Source organism: Penicillium atrosanguineum (assembly GCF_028827265.1).
Source record: "Penicillium atrosanguineum strain IBT 20685 chromosome Unknown utg000006l_segment0_segment0, whole genome shotgun sequence".
NCBI classification, from domain to species: domain Eukaryota; kingdom Fungi; phylum Ascomycota; class Eurotiomycetes; order Eurotiales; family Aspergillaceae; genus Penicillium; species Penicillium atrosanguineum.
Window position 1 is genome coordinate 865,028 of NW_026623138.1, and position 20,781 is coordinate 885,808.

Genomic DNA, 20,781 nt, shown 5'->3' on the forward strand with positions numbered 1-20,781 from the left:
TAAGGTAAGTGATATAATGGATATTTAATAGTTCGCGTAAGACTATATAGATATAGTTCTAAAAAGTAATGGGCATATTAGTTAGGCTAAAAGACAACTGTATATCTAAAGTATCTAGAATAGATATAAAATACTATTTTCTATTTATTACCTTTCTTTATAAAAGATTAATATATTTATAGGGCTTTTAGAGGGTCGAATTCTTATAGTAAGAAAGTTCTTATCTAGGTGTTCTGATAAGACCTAAAGCTTTATCTATAATAGAGAGTAAATATGTCTTTATAGAGGTACCTTACTTAGTTTAAGATTAATAAAGTAATTAATTTATTTCTAAGATAAAAGGACTTTAGGGCTTTACTTAATATTTAGATTATAGTTAATTATAATATAGAGATATATAAAGGACTATTTTTTTATATATCTATAGCTATAATAAGAACTAGCTAAACTCCATAAATAAGCGTTCTAAGGCTATTTATAGCCTAAATAAGAGGTCTATTAAGCTTAGGCTACTCTAAGCTATATTTTTAAATAAATTAATAGCTAATTATATCTATTTTAAATATAGTTATTAAAATTCGCTATTATTAAGTTAAAGGTATAATTTTATTCTAATTTGTACTTAAGATATTTTTTTTACTATATAGATAGAAGTAAAATTCCTAAGAATCCTATTAAAAGAGTTAAAATATTTTTTTAGTTTAGTCGTGGAGATTAATAGAGTCTTAAATTAGGGCTAGAGTGTATTTTTTAAAAGTAGCCTATAATTTAGTATATTTTTATTATTATTATTCTACAATTTATTTATGAATAAATTTAGCCTATTTTACTTTATAAAATTTATCAAGCGCTAGGCCCTATATATCTTATATATATTTATATTATACTACCTTAGAGTAGGTCAAAATATAATATTAAAATTAATAAGCCACTCTTCTAGGGGTAATATTTTACGAGGTAGAGTTCGCTAGGCGGATAAGAAAGCGGGGCCTAAAGGGCTGCTTAGCTCCTACGTAGAGGCGTTTTAGTAGGTATTCACTATCTTTTCCTTAGGTAGTTAAGGAAGAAGGATTAGAACTATTAAGGATATATCGGTTATACTAGGTAAGGGATAAATAATAAGGTGCGATAACACTAATTATATAATAGAATAGAACCGAACTAATCGTTACCGAAGTAAGATTAACTAGATATATCTATCTCCCTTTTTATATATTTATAGGATCACGTAGCACTTCTATATAGGTTATCTATAGGTTATCAGGGGGGTTTCTCCCTACATCCTAATACGGATCTTGGATACCTTTATATTATATGTTATACCATAATATATATATTTTTCTTTCTTCTTCTTTTTCTTCTTCTTTTTCTTCTTCTTCTTATATTAAATAAAAAGATAGGTTCACCTTATATAGTATTAGATGGTGTTAGAACTTAGACTAATACTATATAAAGTAAATTTATTCTCTTATTTTAATAATAAGAGAAGTTATTAAATAAAGAAAGTTATTGAGCTTAATCCTCTTTTGATTTAATACTAAAGAAGTAGGTTTACCCCTCTTTATCTCGCTGAATATATAAGTTAAATATTCTACTATTCTTTCTTCTGCTAGTCCTTTGTTTGAGGATTGTGGATTATACTTATTTAGAGTGCATAAACCCTTTACACTCTCTCTTATTCTTATTATTCTTTTTTTATCCGATCAAGCCTTTCCTTGGTCGGGGAGTCTAATGGTCTGTGGTGGGGAAGTATCTACAAAAGCGTACCCCACGCCACAAAAAGCTTCGTGGTATTCGCCTCCCCTTCACGATCGATAGTACATATATTTACTTTTATATATTTATTATTAATATATCTATTTACGCGTATATCTTTTATTAATATATACGCCTTAATATCATTATAATATACTATTATTATATAAATAGACTTAGTGACGTTCGAGGACGAACGCTTATATATTCTACTAGTTTCCTTTACTATTGTTTATTTATTTATATTACTTATACTTAGATACGATTCAATACGGTTATAGTCCTATCTAGTGGAGGAGGATATATGTTAGACCACGCAGTAGTCTCTAGGTAAGGATGGGTAAGCGAGGTAGACACCTTCATATGCGTGTAATACAATGTAGTGGATTGTAAGATAAACTGAACACTGGCCCTTCTAAGGTCCAGCGGGGCTTCACTTAAATACAGACTGGCCCGGCTGCGGGCGGTGAAGCCCAACAACATGATACTGCCATGGCATATAAGTATGCCTCAGGCCGTAGTTGGTATCGTCAGTCAGTGGTCCTGACAATATAATAATATAGCCTTATATAAGGATACGAATAGTTACGTTACTCTACTTTTTCTGCTATATAGTACCGCCCCTAAGGTATATTTCTATCCTTTCGTCTAATTACTTAGCAATACACACTTTTCCACCTCTAGAATCTTATTCTACTATAGGTAACTTTACATAGTGTTTTATACAGTGTTTCCTAGGATTACTAATATAAGGAATATAAGTATACTTGTTAGAATATAGACTAATGCTATATAGGTGGAAATTCCTCTTATTTCAACAATAAGAGAGTTGACAACGAAAGAAAGTTGATAACTTATAAGGGATTGAACTATATAATATCACTTACTCCTCCTTTTGTTTAATGATTATCAAACAGACTATTTTACCCCCTCCTTACCCTGCCAAATATATAAGTCATCGACTCAGTACAAACGCTTTCGTTCTATCATTGACAATGGTCTAGTCTGTTCTTTTTGTCATTGATTCAATTCTATTCCTCTGTCCCAACCATGTAACTTTAAGCACTTTCTGTCTATAAATACACGCGAGACATTAAGTAGAAATGACAGGCCTTTCACTCTCTTGTCGGAACCCTATTAATTTAGGACTAAATTAGTACCTTTTTAGTCGTAATATAGATATAAAGTGAGAAATTAAAGTTCATCACATCCCTATATAGACTAGCTAATATAAAGGTCTTTCTTTAATAACTACCCTAAGTAGTTTCTATATCTTTATATAGCGTGTTATCCTGATCTAGGCAAGATAGCGATACTCCGGACTAAAATAGCTTATTAGCTACTAAGTCACTTAGACTAAATATACTAGAGAATAGGCTAAAAACATAGGCTTTTATAAGTCTCTTTAAAATAATACTAACATTGAGTAAGTATATTTCTAAATTAGCGTAGATAACTAATTAAATCGCTTGAGTATATTTATTATAAACTATTATTTATAGCTCTTCCTAAAGCTCTTCTTTAGTCTTTTTCTTTTGTAGATTTATCTTAATAGACTAGATATAACTAATAGTATTAGTAGAAGGGAAGACTATTTTATATTAGCTAAGGTGGGAGGCGATACTATAATTAGTTATTATAGTAGTATAAAAGGACTATTATTTATATTTTATATTTTATAGAAAGAAAGTACTAAAAGCCATATACTTTAGATTAAAAGAATAGAATAGAATCTAATTAGTAACATAAATTTAATAGATCTAATAGGTAAAGAGGGATAAGCGGAGGTAAAGTATGGTTTTCAATCTATTCTTCTTATATTAATTTAGGAGATAATTTTTACCTATATAATAATGGCCTATTTTACTTTAATTAAAAGGATAGCTTATTAAGGAAGGAGGGCCTAGCTATTATCTAATAAACTAAAAAATTATAAAAAGATTTAAGAATTAAAAAATTTAGTATAGAAAGAAGTTCTTCCTGCTAGCCACAGAATCCGATATGATTTTAATTAGTAAGCTCAATATATAATAATCAACTGAAAGGCCAAGTTCTGCCTATACCTAGATCTTAGCATTCTGGATAATTTGGATTCCCATTTAGAGTAGGTTAGTTAATCATAGGTTAGGTAAAAAAAAAGGGGGGGGGGGGGGGGGGGGGGGGGAAGGGATTAGGTATTAATAAGTAGTAGATATGAGGTTTGCAATAGATAGCCCATGAACATAATTCTTAATATAACTAATAAAAGGCTATTTTTCTATCTCTCCTTCTGGGGCTAGTAATCTCTAGAAAATATCCGAGGAAATTTCATGTTGGGTATAACTAAATGAATCTCAAAGTAACAGCTATAACTATAGCGAGAAGTAAAAATCAGCATAGCCATATGCAATTTTATTGATATATTATTATGCAGCAAGTACGGATTTTGGAATTCAATGCGTGTTGCTTCAGGTTTCTTCTTCAAGCATATCGTATAGCAGCATTGATTTATCGCATCTTGATGTTTTATGATGGAATCAGAGGTCTTACTGGGGTTTTACGGAATCTACCCGTTCCTTGCCCGAAGATCAAAGACAAGGTCGCGCGCTATACGCCAAAATCATTTTGAATCAATTTTGGACAAAATTTGGTCCATTATTCAGTAGACATAGACCCAACATAAGGGGGTTGTGTGTTTTTAAAAATTCGTCATCGGCGCTAGTCATCAGGGTATTCATCTTTCACGTTACTAATAAAGGCCCGCGTTACCTCATCCCACCGTTTGAAGTGTTTCCCTGCAATGGCAGTCAAACTTTGCGGCAACTCCGTAAGATGAGTAAGAATTAGATCAATATTCTCTTCGGCCACGTACCGAACACTTCGATCCTCAACCCTGGACTAAGTTAGATCGGGATATACATAAATTAAGACCAGCAAACTCACAGAACGTGATAGAAACTCTGATGTCGGCCAGCTTGCAAGCGATCAATCCCCATTCGCCTCATCCACTGTTCTCCCGCGCCACATTCTGAATCCCATCCGGTGATAATAGCCCGATAGTGATAGCGACGATGCCGAAAGACTTGGCCAACCTTATATCGAATGTTCTTATTCTCCTCGGTCCTCCTGCGCACCTGCTTGGGTATTTCGTCGACTGCTCGCATGACATGGAGGCTTTCCAGTATGTGTTCATGCTCAAAAAGCCCGTGAAATAGAGGCACAATGTACTGCTCCACCAAGAATATATCGGACGGGAAATCAGTGGCAAACAATTCCATCAGCCATGGTAACTGATGCCGTAGATCCATCGGACGCGAATCACCCGAAAGAAGCATTGAAGACCACAGAGCCGCGTATTTTGCACTCACCATGTCTACAGAAGTAGATGCTTCCCCCGGGCGAGTAGACGCAGAATGAATTGAATTCAGGATATTTTTGCTGCAGCGCAAGACAATGTCCGAAGCCTGAGCATCACCGAGGAATTCAGCCTGGTCTGACACACCAAGGAAGGCTAGCTGGTCTCGTAAGTCGGATACTGGGGTCTCTCTTGCCCCCCGGAATGGGTCCAGATACATTGGGGAACCTTGCTCCGCATCAGCAAGGATGTTGCCGCTCATATCAAAGCCCGGTCGTGGAGTAATGATGACATGGACGTGAAATGGGAACCCGCAAGGGTGGGCATTCAGTCCAAGCTCCTGAGCGGCGTAGCAATAGATGGCAGCCGAGATCAACGGCAGCGAGCTGTGACCGGGACTCTGTAGAGCTAGCCCCAGGAAGTTGTGCTCCAGAGAATGATACTCCCGTCCTGCCTCAATTCCGGTGAAATCATTCAGTTGCAACCACCGCGCAAGTTCTAGAGCCTTTTCGCGCGGGCTAAGAGAGTCCAAGTCGGGATAGAATGAAGTGAACTGACCAACAACTGTAGCCAGCATTTCTCGTATCTAGACAAAGTTAGGGAGGAATACAAAGGCGGATAAATCATTGAATTTGGGGAATACCTCATCCAAGTCCCCATATCCGCTCTCCGGAATGAACAAATCAAAGGCGCCCAATGCGCGCTCAAGCGATACTGGCTCTCCACGCCTGAGTTTGGCCCATTCAGGGACTGCAATACTTCTATGGAGGCAGGTCAACAATGCCCGGGCATAATACCTTGCGTCAATGGTTAACAGTCAGACATCACTATCGAATGAAAGATTGAAGCAAACCTTCTTGCAAGATGATCTTCTCCGGTTTCAACTTGACCGTGTCGCAAAAGAGTATCCTTCGCATCATATCCGTAATCAATGACAGCCCTAAATTTTTCGATGCGTCCAGTCTGGCTAGCAAGAATACTATCAAGAAGTTGGGTGGCGGAGTCATCGATGCGATATCGTAAGACAAAAAGCGCTTTCCAGTCGACCGTAGGAACCGGGCTCGCAAGCTTCCGAATGATACCATGTCTTCTATCCCAGGACTTGTAATGGAGTTGGCAGTAGTGACGCCATAGCAAAGGCTCGTTGGTCACATTCTCAAAGCGGTGACTGGTTTGTTCAAGAGCAGCGCAGGAGCGAGGGTGAGAGTAGCATAGAATGGAGTGGAGTATCTCGTCCGGAAGGTGATTCAAAGACCGAAGCATGCCTGTAGGCGAAGGGCGATTCTGGGTAAGTTGCAAGAAGGAGGAAAAGAACCCCTCACTGTGATCGACTGAATCCCCGAGGGACAAGGGCGATTTATGACCATGTGAAGGCAATCGCGAGAGTTGAGCGGCAAGCTGCAAACTGCAAATCTTCAGAGGTAATCAATCTAACGCCAGCGTTGTACCCTCGACCGGGAGGATAGGATAGGAGGGGAATTGGAGCTGCAGAAGGAGCTGGGGTTGCTAAGCGGAGGCGCCGAGAACCGACGCGGAGAAAAAAGGTTACTTTCGCCTACCACTAAACAGCGGTCCAAACCTGCAAAACTACAGGCATTTTGATGCTTGGGGGTTTCTGATTGCTCCAGTCCTTTCTTCACCCTTTCTCTTTTTCTGATCTCCTCTCTTCTCTTCTCTTCTCTCTTTTCCGCGGGGTATGGGTCAATCTCAATCCACCGGCTCAAAGGGCCCCCAAGAGCAACAATCCGAGCGAAAGACAGATTATTACGAGTTGCTTGGTGTCGCACCGGCTGCCACTGATGATGAGTAGGCTCTCTATAATCCCAAGGACCCCTGAACCTTAGGCTAATTCTCCACAGGATCAAAAAGGCATATCGAAAAAAGGCCCTCGAGCTGCACCCCGATCGTAATTACGGAAACGTTGAGGAGGCTACAAGGCTTTTTGCTGAAATCCAATCGGCCTACGAGGTGCTTGCTGACCCTCAGGAGCGTGCCTGGTACGATTCACACAGCGATGCGTTTTTGGGCACCAATGGAGGCTCTGAGGGAGATCAACATTCCTACAACATTCGAGTCACCACTGCGGAAGATGTCCTGAAGGTATTCGCAAAGTTCAGCCCTCGAATGGAGTTCTCAGATTCGCCCAGTGGCTTCTTCGGCGGTCTTAGCGATCAATTCTCCAAATTGGCGCTAGAGGAGCGATTGGCTTGCCAATGGGAAGACCAAGACATGGTGGATTATCCTCCCTTTGGGATGCAGGACGACGATTTTGAAACAGTCGTGCGCCCATTCTACGCCGCCTGGAGCGGATTCTCAACCAGAAAATCATTTTCCTGGAAGGACACTTATCGTCTTTCCGATGCCCCTGATCGCCGAGTCCGCAGGCTAATGGAAAAAGAGAACCGGCGCCTTCGAGATGAGGCTATACGCGAATTTAACGACGCCGTTCGGTCTCTGGTGGCATTCATCAAGAAGCGGGACCCACGTTACAAGGCTAATGCACTCAATGAGGCTCAAAGGCAAGAGACTCTTCGTCAGTCCGTGGCAGCCCAAGCGGCAAGATCTCGCGCGATGAACCAAGCCAAAATGCGCGAGCATGTCGTTCCCCAATGGGCCCAGTCCGAAGAACCTGTGGCCGGTATCAGTCAAGAGAGCTCAGAAAGCGAGGTCGAGAGCTTCGAATGCGTGGCATGCAACAAGCATTTCAAGAGCCAGAAGCAGTTCGAGGCTCATGAACGTAGCAAGAAACATTTGAAGGCTGTTAAGCAGCTGCGTCGAGAGATGCTATTGGAGAACGATGAGCTGGATTTAGAGCCTGTGATTCAAGTTGACGCATCCCGCGCCTCCCAAGGCATAAATGGTTACGATGATGATTATGATGGACATGATAGTGACCATGACACCCCCGTGGCCATCCAGCCAGATAGCTCTGTTGTCCAAGAAGATGACCGTTCCGAAGATACTGAACTAAAAGGCAAGAGTCATATCTCGGCCTCTGGATCTGAGGATGAGAAGTCTATCGAAGATGAGGACTATGTGTCTAGGGAAACCATTGAAACCAGGCTTCACTCAGACTTTAAAAATTTGCAAGTCGATGACTCTATACCTGCGCTTACCGAGCAATTGTCCTCTTCTGCGCTCGACGACGGACCAGCTACGCCGCAGATTGGCAAAGCTAAGCAGAAGCGGGCCAAAAAGGCAGCTCGGAATACGGAAAAATCTGGGGGGTGGATTTGTATGCATTGCAGTGTGACTTTTGCCTCGAGAAATCAATTGTTCACTCACATCCAAGAAAACCCCTCCCACGCACAACCAATCGCAGCTAAAGGGAGAAGACGATGAAGTTCGAAGCACAGTCATCTAGTGTGTTAGAAGTCAGTCCAAGGTCCTTATTCCTAGGAGGTCTAGGTAAATATACAATTTTCATGTCGCATCATTCTGAAGACATACCCAGTTTCATTGTATCTCTCTATAAACAAGTGTACAGGGATCGGGCAAGATCCCGGATCTTATCCGAGACCAGCCCGAGAATTCTTCACCACTTGCGCAACAGGCTGAAGGATGCCCTTGTTGTTAGAGGCCCCAAGCGCAGTGCCACTGCTCCATCCCATCTTCTCCAGCATCGCTCGCCCTCGGTTTTCTACACCGATCTCTGGCGCAGAGGCACCAACGACATCGCCCTCCATGTATGAAACAGCTCCACCAACGGCTCCTCGCTTGCTCTTGGTTGGCTTTGAACCATCTGAGCCCCAGGAGTGGAAAAGTCGACGATTTAATTTCCGTCCAGATAAAAGATTGTCAACTCTAGAAATGGTTTTGCGCGTGTATGTAGGGGTACGCTGGGTTTTGACGAGTATTGGGAACCGCGCAGGTCCATTGCCGCGGGACTGTGACTTCAGATTCAGGGTATTGGCCAGTTCATGGATTGTCTTTCGATGATTCTTGGTCATGGGTGGCAACGATAGACTAGGCAGGGTCAGTCAAATTTATGGTAACGGGATAACTCTCACGCACCTGGTCTTGGACGACAGTAGGAAAGTTCGCATTTCAGTTATCAGCTCCTCCAAGTCCATGCCCTTGGAATATTTGATCTTCAAGTCCGCATCTCCGGGATCTCTTCCCAGCAATCCCTGCGAGCGGAGCTCCTCTCGTTCCTTCTTCTTGGCGGACTTTTTCTTGCGGTCAGTTTGCCATGCCTCACGTAGGTTAAACTCGAGATCGCTGTCAGAAAGCATGAGATCCAACGCAGGTGGGGTTTTGCCTTTGCCCTTCTTCTGCAAGCTGGGCCTATTGAAGTCCATGATATCGAATCCATAGTAAGGGTCAGCCTCGAGGGCGTCTGCAAATGCTGACGCTGACGCAAATCCATGATTGCCTTGGCGGCTACCCTTGGTCCTCTGTGTCGAATATCTGATAGCCAACTCTTCGAGGAGCTCGGTGTCAATATCTCCGTCCTCCATGTCCAGGTCGGAGTCGTCGGAATCCAGGCCTGCGAGGTCGTCATCAGAGCTTACGGCTGCTTCCGGTTCTGTATCCAGGTACATCTTAGACAGTACTAGGCCTTCACATTAGAAGAAATATTCGCATCACAAGATCTCATGGGCGACTCACCGTCAATTGAGTTCTGTACTTGAGCCTCGTCGTTGTTTTTGGCTTTTGCCCGTTCGATTTCAGGGCCAGTGATACTTGACCCCGACGATCCGGGATTTGCAGCAGTATGGCCAATGCCAGTGCCACCTTCTGTTTCGATGTGGACGTAAGAATCCGCGTCGTCTTCGGTGTGGTAGTGGCGATCCATGTTGGCAATATAATCTGCCAGCGGGTCGTTTTCTTCTTCATGAAACCCGCGTCTCTGCCGCCCATCCGGTGTCGCGGGGCTTTGACTATGTTCCGGTGAGACGTTCGAGTGCGTGGGTGTAACAATCTCCAGGGTGACGGGTGTCGGGTGGTTTTCGGATGCAGTACGCAGAATTCCCTGTAGCTCGTTTCTGTCGGTTTCTATCACGGTCGGCTTCTGATTGTTCTTGCGCCCCATGAAAACGACTTCATCTTCGCTTGAGTCATCGGAATCGCTCAAATCCAATCGCGGCGTCGGGTTTGGAAGCCCTGTATCGATGGGTTGTTGCCCTGTCGAGTCGAAGAAGAACGTGCCAGTAGGAGAATCTTTGTTCGGATCTGAAGACGCTTCTATCTCGAGCTTTATCGCATCCGGGTCGGAATCTATTTGGGCATATTTATCACGATCATCCGGGCTGGCATCTTCGAATGCGACCTCGACCTCGACCTCGATTTCGCTCCGTTTCAATTCACCCGCACTCACAAAACTGACGGCCTTGTGGCGGAGATTGCTATTGGACCATAGTCGTGTATGCGTTTCGGTATTGAGTGCCTCCTGCTGCATGGTAAATTGATGTGGCGATGGTTCTGTGAATAGTCAGTAGTGAAGCGGCGAAGTGGTAATCTCGTATGAGTACTCACTCGCCATCTTTGGGTCCCGCTTGACGCGGGCCTTCGCTTTCCCATGGCGGGCCATGAGTGTTGCTGTTCGGGTAGGCGAAGAAGTGAGGATTTCCGGATCGCGGATGGGCATATGGGTGGGCCGGGCGGTGGAGCCTGGTCGGGGGGGGAGTCAAGATCGCGTCATAGGCCAAGTACTCTTTCTTGTTGATGGATTTGAAGACATAAATTCGGAGGTTCTGTGTTGACGAGCGTTAATGTTCGAATGGGTTGAAGAAGAGCCAATTTTGAAGATTTTTACGTAGTGAAGTGTCGTGAGGGTTGAGTCCGAACAAGACAGACACCGTGACCATGACCGTGACCATGAACGTGACCATGACCGTGACCTTGACATCTAAAATAATGCAGAAGTTACCTTCGGGGCCCCTTTTGATTTCAAACTGATCTTTTTTGGTGGTATTTGAGCTTTATCTCGTGGGGCACACGGACTTGGGATCTCGTAATCTACAGATCTACGCTCCTCCCGTCCCGATATATATATCCTGGATAGCATCTCTAACCTGTTTAAACACAACCCCCCCCCGCACCCGACCCCAACTCCCACGCCACCAGGCACGAGAGTAAAGATACCAACAGAGATGACAGGGGTGGACCTGGAGAAATGCAAGCGTATTGTACAATACTTCTGGGACCCAGAGCCTAAGAACGACATGGCGCCAGAGGCCGCCATCTGGTGCCTAGGTCAAATGTATGCCCCTCCCCTCCAAATCGCGAGTGGCGAACCCGGTATGTAGTGAACCTGAAAATCCATACATCCGCGAACCAAGGGCAATCACTGACATTACTCTAGAAAGACATAACGCCCCTTCGAGTTCAAAGCGAGCGGGTGCCCCAAATGACACTGCTGGATTTGCCTGGCCGGAGGCATTTATGAAAGATTTTGAATCTAGAATATGGATGACCTACCGCTCCAACTTCACACCCATCCCCCGAAACAACACACCAGAAGCAACATCCTCGATGTCACTGGGGGTTCGTATTCGAAGCCAGTTGATGGACGCACAGGGCTTCACATCTGACACCGGCTGGGGTTGCATGATCCGATCTGGACAGAGCCTACTCGCGAATACCCTCTGCGTTTTACTACTTGGCCGAGGTGACCACGGAGATTCCCACACGAGTCGGAATAGCGCTGACAAGAACCACAGATTGGCGAAGAGGCCAAAGGCCCGAGGAAGAATCTAAACTACTTGCTATGTTTGCAGATTATTCAGAGGCACCCTTCTCAATACATCGATTTGTTAAATGCGGTGCTGAGTCCTGCGGAAAATACCCCGGGGAATGGTTTGGGCCATCGGCAACTGCTCGGTGCATCCAGTATGTCGCCCCTGTGAGCCAAAAAAAAAAGAGCCAAAAAATAAGGCTGATCAAAAAACACCAGGACCTTGTCGAACGAATGCGAAGACCCCAAGCTGAGGGTTTACGTGACCAACGATACGTCCGACGTGTACGAAGATCAGTTCACTCGACTAGCCCGCGGCGAAAATGGACGCTTCCAACCGACACTCATCCTTCTCGGGTTGAGATTGGGTATTGAGCAGGTCACTTCTGTATATTGGGACGGTCTTCGAGCATCTTTGCAATATCCGCAATCAGTGGGCGTCGCAGGGTGGGACCAACCCCAAAGAATGAAAAGAGTGCTATGCTAACAAACGGGGACATAATAGTGGACGACCGTCGGCATCCCATTATTTCATGGGCGTGCAGGATTCACAGCTTTTTTTCCTTGACCCGCACATCACACGCCCCACGATTCCCGCCAAAGGCCCCGATGAGGTGCATACCCCAGAAGAAGTGGATAGCTATCACACTCGACGCTTGAGACGGATTCACATCAAGGATATGGATCCCAGTATGCTGATCGGGTTTTTGATTCGAGACGAGGCAGATTGGGCCGATTGGAAGGAGCGGGTCAAATCCACGCCAGGGAAGCCGATCATACACATCGTCACCAGCGGAGTGCAGACGGATGAAGGCATTGGCCGAGAGGAGGCGTTGGACGAAGTTGAAGCACTTGATGATTCGGATGCACTAGAATGAGCAATAGAGAGAAACCTGCGATTTCAAGTAAGAGTGCAAGCGGATTGTACATAAACTAGAGAGGAAGAATAATGATCGATGCAATCAAGCATTTGGAATTTCGCGTTCTAGTTGGAGAGGGTAAACCGTGTAACCCGCTCCAGACCCGAGTTATGTTACACCGCGCGCATCGAGTAGTAACCATCAGAAAAAGTCGCCCATCGGGGGTAAAGAAAATTGAGACCATCCCATGACACATTAGAAAACCCGCAAAACACCCATAACCGACCGCCTCAGAGCCCAAACAAGATCAGGAGACGGTGAAAAAAAAAAGCAATACCGCAAGAAACGAAAAAACCCATTAACCGCTTATTTGGCGGAGGAAGAGTACTTGGTAACGGCCTTGGTACCCTCAGACACGGCGTGCTTGGCCAGCTCACCGGGGAGGATGAGGCGGACGGAAGTCTGGATCTCCCGGGAAGAGATGGTGGACTTCTTGTTGTAGGCAGCCAGCTTGGAGGCCTCAGTGGCAACGCGCTCGAAGATATCTAGATTCCGGTCAGAAAAAAGGCGCGTTCCGACGCGTTGAGAGAGGAGGATCAAAGCATACCGTTGACGAAGGAGTTCAGGATGGACATAGCACGGGTGGAGATACCGGTGTCGGGGTGAACCTGCTTGAGGACTAAAGAAATCAAAACATTAATGGACGCGTTCGGAGGCGATGGGAACCAGAATTCGTAAGTCCAAACTCACCCTTGTAGATGTAGGAGGAATAGGTCTCCTTGCGGGTCTTGCCGCGCTTCTTCTTCTCGCCAGAGGCGGCGGCGGTCTTCTTGCCAGCCTCCTTCTTCTCAGCGGGAGCCTTGCCGCCAACAGGGGCCTTGCCTCCGGTGGAGGGCTTCTTCTCAGCTGCCTTGGGGGCCATTTTTGATGATAATCACAAGAAGTGAAAATTTGAAAGGTGTTTGAAGGGGGTTGGAAGATGGAGCGTTGATGGAGATGAAGGACGGAGATGGAGTGAGTAAAAGTAAGAGAAACGCGGTGACGAGGGAGGCGCGGTCTTTATACTCGGTGGGCTCAGGCTCAGTTGATCCTGAGGGGTGCAAAGGAGGCGGAATTTCAATACGGTCACGAATATGTATGATCTGTATGATTAAGAGGGGGTCGACGCGTCTTAAGGTGGGCGGGGCCGGGTCACGGGCGCGGGTATCACGGTCAAATATGCGTAACGTGAAATACGACCGATAGAATACGACACCTTACCTGATGTGGCATGCCGCGCGCCCCGTGATCTGCGCCATGATTGGCCGATCCCGTTAAGCGAGAGCGTGATCTGGAGTTGATTGATGCGCCCCAACGTCACCCTCACCGCGTCCTTATAAATGCCCTCCGCTTCCACACGCTGCCCTCCCACCTGTTTTCGCAACCTACGCTCCATCTTCATCGACATATCCAACCCTTTCTAAACCAAAACCCCCCAACCCAACTACAACCATCAAAATGACTGGCGGAAAGTCCGGCGGCAAGGCTAGCGGTTCCAAGAACGCTCAGTCGTAAGTATCTCATTGTTGTGATATCGCATCTTCGACTCATTCTGACATCAATGATTTCCAGCCGTTCCTCCAAGGCTGGTCTCGCCTTCCCCGTTGGCCGTGTCCACCGTCTGCTCCGCAAGGGAAACTACGCCCAGCGTGTTGGTGCCGGTGCCCCCGTTTACCTGGCTGCCGTTCTCGAGTACCTCGCTGCTGAGATTCTCGAGTTGGCCGGTAACGCTGCCCGTGACAACAAGAAGACCCGTATCATTCCCCGTCACCTTCAGCTTGCCATCCGCAATGATGAGGAGTTGAACAAGCTCCTGGGTCATGTCACCATCGCCCAGGGTGGTGTTCTCCCCAACATCCACCAGAGTACGTGTCATCCTTCAGTTTGGGCTATACAATTCCGTATGCAGTCGCTAATGTCTAACCTCCAGACCTTCTGCCCAAGAAGACCCCTAAGGCCGGCAAGGGCAGCCAGGAGCTGTAAATGGCTTCTTTTATTTCGCGGATTTGTTTTGTTTTTCCGGCGCGGGTTGGTTCATTGACACGATAATGGGGTTATGGGATGGGCACGTTATGGCTCTGCGTTTTCTCTTTTCTTCAGTTTCCAGGTTGTACATTATGCCTGCGGGCATGGAATGATACCGACGAACTCAGCTTGTTCGAGGGATTTCAGTTTTCGGATAACTACCCCTGGGCATATGGCCAAATCAATTAAAAGATTCTAGGTTCAACAGAGTCTACTTTTTACTTCATTATTTCTCATCCGTTCAGTATGACATGATCGATCTCGTATGAAATCTCGTTTTCATCGTTACAGTAGTGGTACATGCCGATTTTGGAGCAGCAGCAATCAATTCCTCAAGGTCTCCTAAGTCTCGTTGAATTCAGTTGCAGTCAGTTACAGATTTGCTCGAATTGATTTGAATAAAAGGTGACTATTTCATTTGCAGTAGGCCAAATTACATAAACATGGTTTTGATGCCCGGGAAATCTTCTAGTGGGCGCCTGGAGCTTCCGCATCTGCAACGATGTTAGTATGGTACTTCCTGTTGAAGTGAGTAGATCGAGTTCATGTTCAACGTACATGGCAAAATTGGAGCCGGCAAGTTTCTCTCCCATTTGTTACCTATAGACAATGTAAGTGAAGCGCACGCAGTACGGATCTCGAAGCAAAAGACATACCTCCAGGGGCGGTGGGCGGCCGGTAGGGATCGGGGTGTTTCCACTCATCCAACAACTTCTCTGTCTCGCGCAAAAGGACCTGAATTCGACGTGTAAGTGCGAGGTTCGATCGGAGGACCTGGCGGGTAACGGTACCTGCTGCTGGCGAGGGTCGCGGACGTCCTTGTTGGCCTCAAACAGAGAGCGAATATAGACAGCCTGCCCGCGCCACACTGACCGGTGGACGGCCCAGTCGAGGGACAGCTTCAGGGAGCGCCGGTATAGCGAGCTATATACCAAGGGTCAGAGAGATCACCGAAGTCATGGAGGGTTTCACTCACGTGGCGGAGGACATGATGGGCTCTCTCGAGTTCAATTGGAACGGGAAAGAAGAAGGAAAGATGGTAACAAGACGAGCGCGAAGAGTCCGATAGACAATGCGCGTCAATCCGTCAGTCCGAGATGGAGAAGGATGCGGGTTGACTATTCTCAGCTTCCTCATTCGTTGCACTCTGCACAACTGGTATCTGTACTTGGCCGTAGCAGCGTAAAAACATTACTCCGGCACTGGCCCTTCCGCATCTCGGCTTCGGGAGGTCTTGGGCTTCGGCTACGTAACAGTAACAGCGAGGGCTTTTTTTTCTCCCTTTTCCTTTCTTCAACCGTTTCCTTATACCTCCTTCTCTGGGAGTCTTCTCTTGTTTGTGTTTTTCAACCATACATCATGGCCGCTCGCCTTCCTCTCGCGCGCCTTTCGGGTCAGCGTTTGACGACTTTGACCCGGGCTACTCGGACTCCCAGCCGGCTTCGCGCCGTCCAGAACCTTTCTACCCTCACGCGCGCCAATGCCTCCCAGCGTGCCTCCGGTCTGCTGCAGGCCTCTTCCGGGTAGGTCTAACAGGTGTACACGATCTCTGGCGCAATGACTGACCCGACGGACCAATAGCATCAACGTGTCGCGCAACCTCGCTCCTTTCGTCGGCTCTCAGATCCGGACTTACGGTAATTATGACCTACATGCACCTTTCAATGAGCAAAATGGTGCTAATACTGCTCGTATTCTAGCCGACAGCATTGTCAAGGTCCCCCAGATGGCCGAGTCCATCACTGAGGGTACCCTGAAGCAGTTTTCGAAACGTATGCATTTGTCTTCTTACCTTGAATTTTACCGCCAGAGCTGATATGTTCTTAGAGGTTGGCGACTACGTTGAGCGTGACGAGGAAATCGCCACCATTGAGACTGACAAGGTAAACTCCTCGGGTTCTACCCCCGATATATAGAATCCTCAAGGTTCTAACATTCCATCTTGCTCTCTAGATCGATGTCTCGGTTAATGCCCCGGAATCTGGAACGATCAAGGAGCTTCTCGTGAACGAGGAGGACACCGTGACCGTGGGCCAGGATCTCGTCAAGTTGGAGCTGGGTGCTGCCCCCGAGGGCGAGAAGGATGCTGCTCCCGAGCAGCCCAAGGAGGCTGCCACCGAGAAGCCCCAGGAGTCTGCCACCGAGAAGCCTCAGGAGTCTGCTCCCGCGGCAGAGAAGCCCAAGGCGCCCGAGCCGTCCAAGCCGGCTCCCCCTAAGAAAGCCGAGTCTCCCAAGCCCCAGGGTGCTGCTGAGTCCAAGCCTGCCCTCGGAAACCGCGAAGAGCGCCGTGTACGAACGATACCTTCTGTCTTGATGTGTTCCGAACTAACATATCCTCCAGGTGAAAATGAACCGGATGCGTCTGAGAATTGCGGAGCGTCTGAAGCAGTCCCAGAACACCGCCGCTTCCCTAACAACTTTCAACGAGGTTGATATGTCCTCGTTGATGGAGCTCCGCAAGCTCTACAAGGACGACGTGCTCAAGAAGACCGGCGTGAAGCTCGGCTTCATGAGCGCCTTCTCTCGTGCCTGTGTCCTGGCCATGAAGGACATCCCCGCCGTCAATGCATCGATTGAGGGCCCCAATGGCGGTGACACCATCGTCTACCGCGACTACGTCGACATTAGCGTTGCTGTCGCTACTGAGAAGGGTCTGGTTACTCCTGTGGTTCGCAACACCGAGACTATGGACCTGGTTGGCATTGAGCAGTCGATCGCCGAGCTCGGCAAGAAGGTGCGCTCTCAAATCAATAATTTCTCTCCCTCTCTGATGCATAAGTACTAACACATCGCAGGCTCGTGATAACAAGCTGACCATTGAGGATATGGCTGGCGGTACCTTCACCATCAGCAACGTAAGCTTCCCCGTCTGCCCAGTGAAGGCCCTCGAGGCCAAAGAATGTATGCTAACTCATCCGCATAGGGTGGTGTCTTCGGCTCCCTGATGGGTACTCCCATCATCAACCTTCCCCAGACTGGTGAGTGCCTCTTGCTGTTTCTTATTTGTCGACTCTTTCTAATCCCTTCGCTAGCTGTTCTGGGTCTCCACGCCATCAAGGACAAGCCCGTGGCCGTCAACGGCAAGGTTGAAATCCGCCCGGTAAGGATTCTTTTCAAATAAAGCTTCTTCTGCGACTTGTGCTGACTTTGAATACACAGATGATGTATCTCGCCCTCACATACGACCACCGTATTTTGGATGGTCGCGAGGCTGTCACTTTCCTCGTAAAGGTCAAGGAGTACATTGAGGATCCCCGGCGCATGCTGCTCGGGTAAAGGGGTCACTCCGTCGGTACCTTGTAGGTTGATCTGTGTCTGTCGTGCTTAGAGCAGCGGTTGGCACCCTTTTGTAGATTATCGAATTTTGAAATATAGCCGCCAGCTTACTGGTCAGCCCCCTCTCATGAAGTGTATAGTCCAGTGCATGCGTAGCCCCTGTCTCGGGGCTCGGCATATTTTTTTCCGTGATCCCGGCACGTCTAGGTCATCGCAGCCCGATACGTTCCCTAAGACATTGCGTCTCATTACGGGTGAGATTGCCGACTTGGCCCCGTTCGAGCTCGATGAGAAGAGGCGAATCAAGAGTGCTTATCAGGTCGAACAGAAAGACCAGCACACCGGATCTGAATTTTTCAAATGGGAATTTGTGATCGATATCACTGCGTGCCAGGGAGACATTACTGTGCTCGGGCAACTCATTGGTACAGCGCTGAAGAATTTGGATCCATTTTGAATTCCGCACCGGATCATTAGGTGCCCATGTACACATCTGCGAGAGACTTTCGGAAGGCGTAGGTGTACCCCCCTCGTACTTCTCCTCTATCACGGCCTGTGCCACAAACTGGGCACCGGTCTCGAACCATCTGGTTTCAGAAACCTTGTGAACGGCTGTTGCACAGAGCTCCATGAATTCGATGCCGATTGCCGATAGCGGAGAGCAACCTTCGCGGGAACGATGCTCCTGGGTCGGCATGTAATGACGAATCTGGTGAGCCACTGCGAGAATCCGAAGTTTGATGTCCAGATCCCGATGAAGGGATTTTTCGGGTAGTATTGATCGAAAGGCTGCCTCGCTTGTTAGTGTTGTGCCAAAAATCCGACCTTCTGTAGCTTACCTCCGACAGCATCAATGAGCCAGTCCGCCTCCTCTGACTCGTTTGAGTCGGCCGTTTCGTTGGCATTCTCTGCGACGGACAAGGTCTGATTTATGGCAACGCAGGTCAGGTAATCCAGGATCATCCTGTCCACGTCTGCTTTGACTTCGGGGTCTGCTTCCATGTTGCTCATGATGGGTTGAGTGGACCCAGACACCCTGCCTGATCGCATGGTGAGCCAAGGCGGTTGTTTAAAGGGGAGGGAATTTCAGATTCGTGGATCTCGGGGAGATCCCCGCAGTTTGGTGGGGAGTGTTCTTCACTCGTCGTGGATCATCTAGTATGCCCCGTGACCTTCGTGAGGAGAGTGAGGTAGCTGGTTTGGGGTTGTGTTTGTGTTTGTGTTCTGATTTTATATTCGTGGTGTTTCTGGCTGAAACCCTTTGTGTCTTGCCTGAAGCTATCGATAGCCAAGATATTCTTCCTCTCCCCACCTCTCTTTCCCTCTAAATATATGTACCCCACTCAAGTATGGCACGCTAACACCGATAATACCTGATACATGAAACATATCCGTAGCACAACAAAAAAAGATACCAACGTGAGCCTGACTTCCCCCGGAGCTGTCACGTGTAGGTAATCGAAGACGATGGCGTCATATCGAGGCGCTCAACTCAACTCGACTGGGCTGAACTCGAAGTTGCCGGATCCCCGAACTTTACTTCTCAGCTTCACCACGACACCACAACACCACGAAACTGCAAAGCAACTTGCACATGCGGACGATCCGACACATGTCAAACAACTCAGTGCGCAAGTGGCCCAGAGCAAAGTATTCTTCAATGGCGTGGTACTGTTCCGGGTCCACCAACAATGAACTGGTGGAGAATTTGGTCAAGGTCGAGCTCATCAAAAACGAACGCGTCAAGGAAGCCATGTTAGGTGTGAGTAGCCGATTCTTTCCCCCAAGTCTCTGTCCTGTCTACCTGACACCCGCTCAAGGTTGATCGAGCTCACTACGCTCCATCGCGGCCCTACTCAGACTCGCCTCAGCGCATCGGACATGGGGCCACCATTTCTGCTCCACACATGCATGGCCAGGCTTGCGAGTACCTCATTGACCATCTACAACCTGGCTCACAAGTACTAGACATCGGATCTGGCTCCGGATATCTCACTCATGTCTTTGCCAATCTAGTCACGGCCCCCGGTTCATCTGACCAGGGCCAAGTCATTGGAGTTGAACACATCCCCGAACTGGTGGAGCTAGCTCGGACCAATATGAACAATTCCGACGATGGCCGAAAGCTGCTGGAATCTGGGAAGGTGAAGTTTATCACCGCGGATGGGCGTCTGGGATGGAAAGAAGGTGCCCCGTACGATGCGATCCACGTTGGTGCAGCCGCTGAGCAGCTCCACCCCCTTCTGATCCAACAATTGCGAGCCCCCGGACGCTTGTTCATTCCGGTTGATTCATCGGATGATGAAAGTCTCACGAGCAGCGTCGGCGGAGGCCAGTACATATGGGTCGTGGACAAAAAGGCAGATGGGTCCGTTCATAAGCAGAAGGTCTTCCAGGTCAAATACGTCCCCCTTACAGACGCGCCTCGATCATGAAGAACCCAGGACCATGACAAGTATGAGACTAATGAAATGCCACTTTGTGATGCATTTAGGCCCGCCAGGCTGTATTACGACCAATAACGAGGGAAAAGAAGACAACCTGACAGCCAGAAAAGCAGATACTGCAATTGATTCTTCCATTTGCTGCCCATTATTACAAGCCAGTAGGGAACGATCCCTACATACTTATCAAAAGTTCTGAACAGGAGAAGAGAGAGAAACTAGGGACGAGTAGCTAATTGAACAATGAAAGAATTTGTGACCAAAGTGGTTGTCGAGGGCTTAAACCCCAAGTTCAGATAGCCCAAGAAGAAGTGGTCTTGACGTACACCTTCCTCTCGCAATTTCCAACCACTTTACACACAACTTCGC

The 20,781-nt window shown here is 47.0% G+C and overlaps 10 protein-coding genes across 10 annotated transcripts; 5 read left to right on the forward strand and 5 right to left on the reverse strand.

The window, feature by feature from the left end:
• Positions 1-4,452: 4,452 nt before the first annotated feature.
• On the reverse strand, positions 4,453-6,352 carry N7443_007452 (uncharacterized protein; the record flags this gene model as incomplete). Its single annotated transcript, XM_056887508.1, has 4 exons — positions 4,453-4,627; positions 4,678-5,675; positions 5,733-5,886; positions 5,943-6,352. The coding sequence occupies 4 exons, from the start codon at positions 6,350-6,352 to the stop codon at positions 4,453-4,455; spliced, it is 1,737 nt and encodes a 578-aa protein (XP_056739199.1).
• Positions 6,353-6,785: 433 nt separating this feature from the next.
• On the forward strand, positions 6,786-8,431 carry N7443_007453 (putative C2H2 finger domain protein; the record flags this gene model as incomplete). Its single annotated transcript, XM_056887509.1, has 2 exons — positions 6,786-6,895; positions 6,949-8,431. 2 exons carry the CDS (start codon positions 6,786-6,788, stop codon positions 8,429-8,431), a joined length of 1,593 nt encoding a protein of 530 aa, XP_056739200.1.
• A 167-nt stretch (positions 8,432-8,598) lies between these two features.
• On the reverse strand, positions 8,599-10,679 carry N7443_007454 (uncharacterized protein; the record flags this gene model as incomplete). Its single annotated transcript, XM_056887510.1, has 4 exons — positions 8,599-9,055; positions 9,104-9,644; positions 9,701-10,513; positions 10,568-10,679. 4 exons carry the CDS (start codon positions 10,677-10,679, stop codon positions 8,599-8,601), a joined length of 1,923 nt encoding a protein of 640 aa, XP_056739201.1.
• Positions 10,680-11,184: 505 nt separating this feature from the next.
• On the forward strand, positions 11,185-12,646 carry N7443_007455 (cysteine protease ATG4; the record flags this gene model as incomplete). The annotated part of the gene is made up of 5 exons (XM_056887511.1): positions 11,185-11,332; positions 11,397-11,702; positions 11,755-11,923; positions 11,988-12,215; positions 12,274-12,646. 5 exons carry the CDS (start codon positions 11,185-11,187, stop codon positions 12,644-12,646), a joined length of 1,224 nt encoding a protein of 407 aa, XP_056739202.1.
• Positions 12,647-12,994: 348 nt separating this feature from the next.
• N7443_007456 (histone H2B family protein) lies at positions 12,995-13,550 on the reverse strand (the record flags this gene model as incomplete). Its single annotated transcript, XM_056887512.1, has 3 exons — positions 12,995-13,173; positions 13,236-13,307; positions 13,379-13,550. 3 exons carry the CDS (start codon positions 13,548-13,550, stop codon positions 12,995-12,997), a joined length of 423 nt encoding a protein of 140 aa, XP_056739203.1.
• A 575-nt stretch (positions 13,551-14,125) lies between these two features.
• N7443_007457 (histone H2A) lies at positions 14,126-14,650 on the forward strand (the record flags this gene model as incomplete). The annotated part of the gene is made up of 3 exons (XM_056887513.1): positions 14,126-14,178; positions 14,240-14,532; positions 14,598-14,650. 3 exons carry the CDS (start codon positions 14,126-14,128, stop codon positions 14,648-14,650), a joined length of 399 nt encoding a protein of 132 aa, XP_056739204.1.
• A 510-nt stretch (positions 14,651-15,160) lies between these two features.
• N7443_007458 (NADH dehydrogenase [ubiquinone] 1 beta subcomplex subunit 9) lies at positions 15,161-15,682 on the reverse strand (the record flags this gene model as incomplete). The annotated part of the gene is made up of 5 exons (XM_056887514.1): positions 15,161-15,186; positions 15,251-15,292; positions 15,349-15,427; positions 15,484-15,616; positions 15,669-15,682. The coding sequence occupies 5 exons, from the start codon at positions 15,680-15,682 to the stop codon at positions 15,161-15,163; spliced, it is 294 nt and encodes a 97-aa protein (XP_056739205.1).
• Positions 15,683-16,051: 369 nt separating this feature from the next.
• Positions 16,052-17,968, forward strand: N7443_007459 (uncharacterized protein; the record flags this gene model as incomplete). The annotated part of the gene is made up of 10 exons (XM_056887515.1): positions 16,052-16,215; positions 16,274-16,329; positions 16,393-16,464; positions 16,520-16,575; positions 16,646-16,981; positions 17,034-17,426; positions 17,488-17,547; positions 17,616-17,670; positions 17,725-17,792; positions 17,852-17,968. 10 exons carry the CDS (start codon positions 16,052-16,054, stop codon positions 17,966-17,968), a joined length of 1,377 nt encoding a protein of 458 aa, XP_056739206.1.
• A 208-nt stretch (positions 17,969-18,176) lies between these two features.
• Positions 18,177-19,018, reverse strand: N7443_007460 (uncharacterized protein; the record flags this gene model as incomplete). The annotated part of the gene is made up of 2 exons (XM_056887516.1): positions 18,177-18,757; positions 18,808-19,018. 2 exons carry the CDS (start codon positions 19,016-19,018, stop codon positions 18,177-18,179), a joined length of 792 nt encoding a protein of 263 aa, XP_056739207.1.
• Positions 19,019-19,628: 610 nt separating this feature from the next.
• On the forward strand, positions 19,629-20,403 carry N7443_007461 (protein-L-isoaspartate O-methyltransferase; the record flags this gene model as incomplete). The annotated part of the gene is made up of 2 exons (XM_056887517.1): positions 19,629-19,730; positions 19,789-20,403. 2 exons carry the CDS (start codon positions 19,629-19,631, stop codon positions 20,401-20,403), a joined length of 717 nt encoding a protein of 238 aa, XP_056739208.1.
• Between the last annotated feature and the right edge of the window lie 378 nt (positions 20,404-20,781).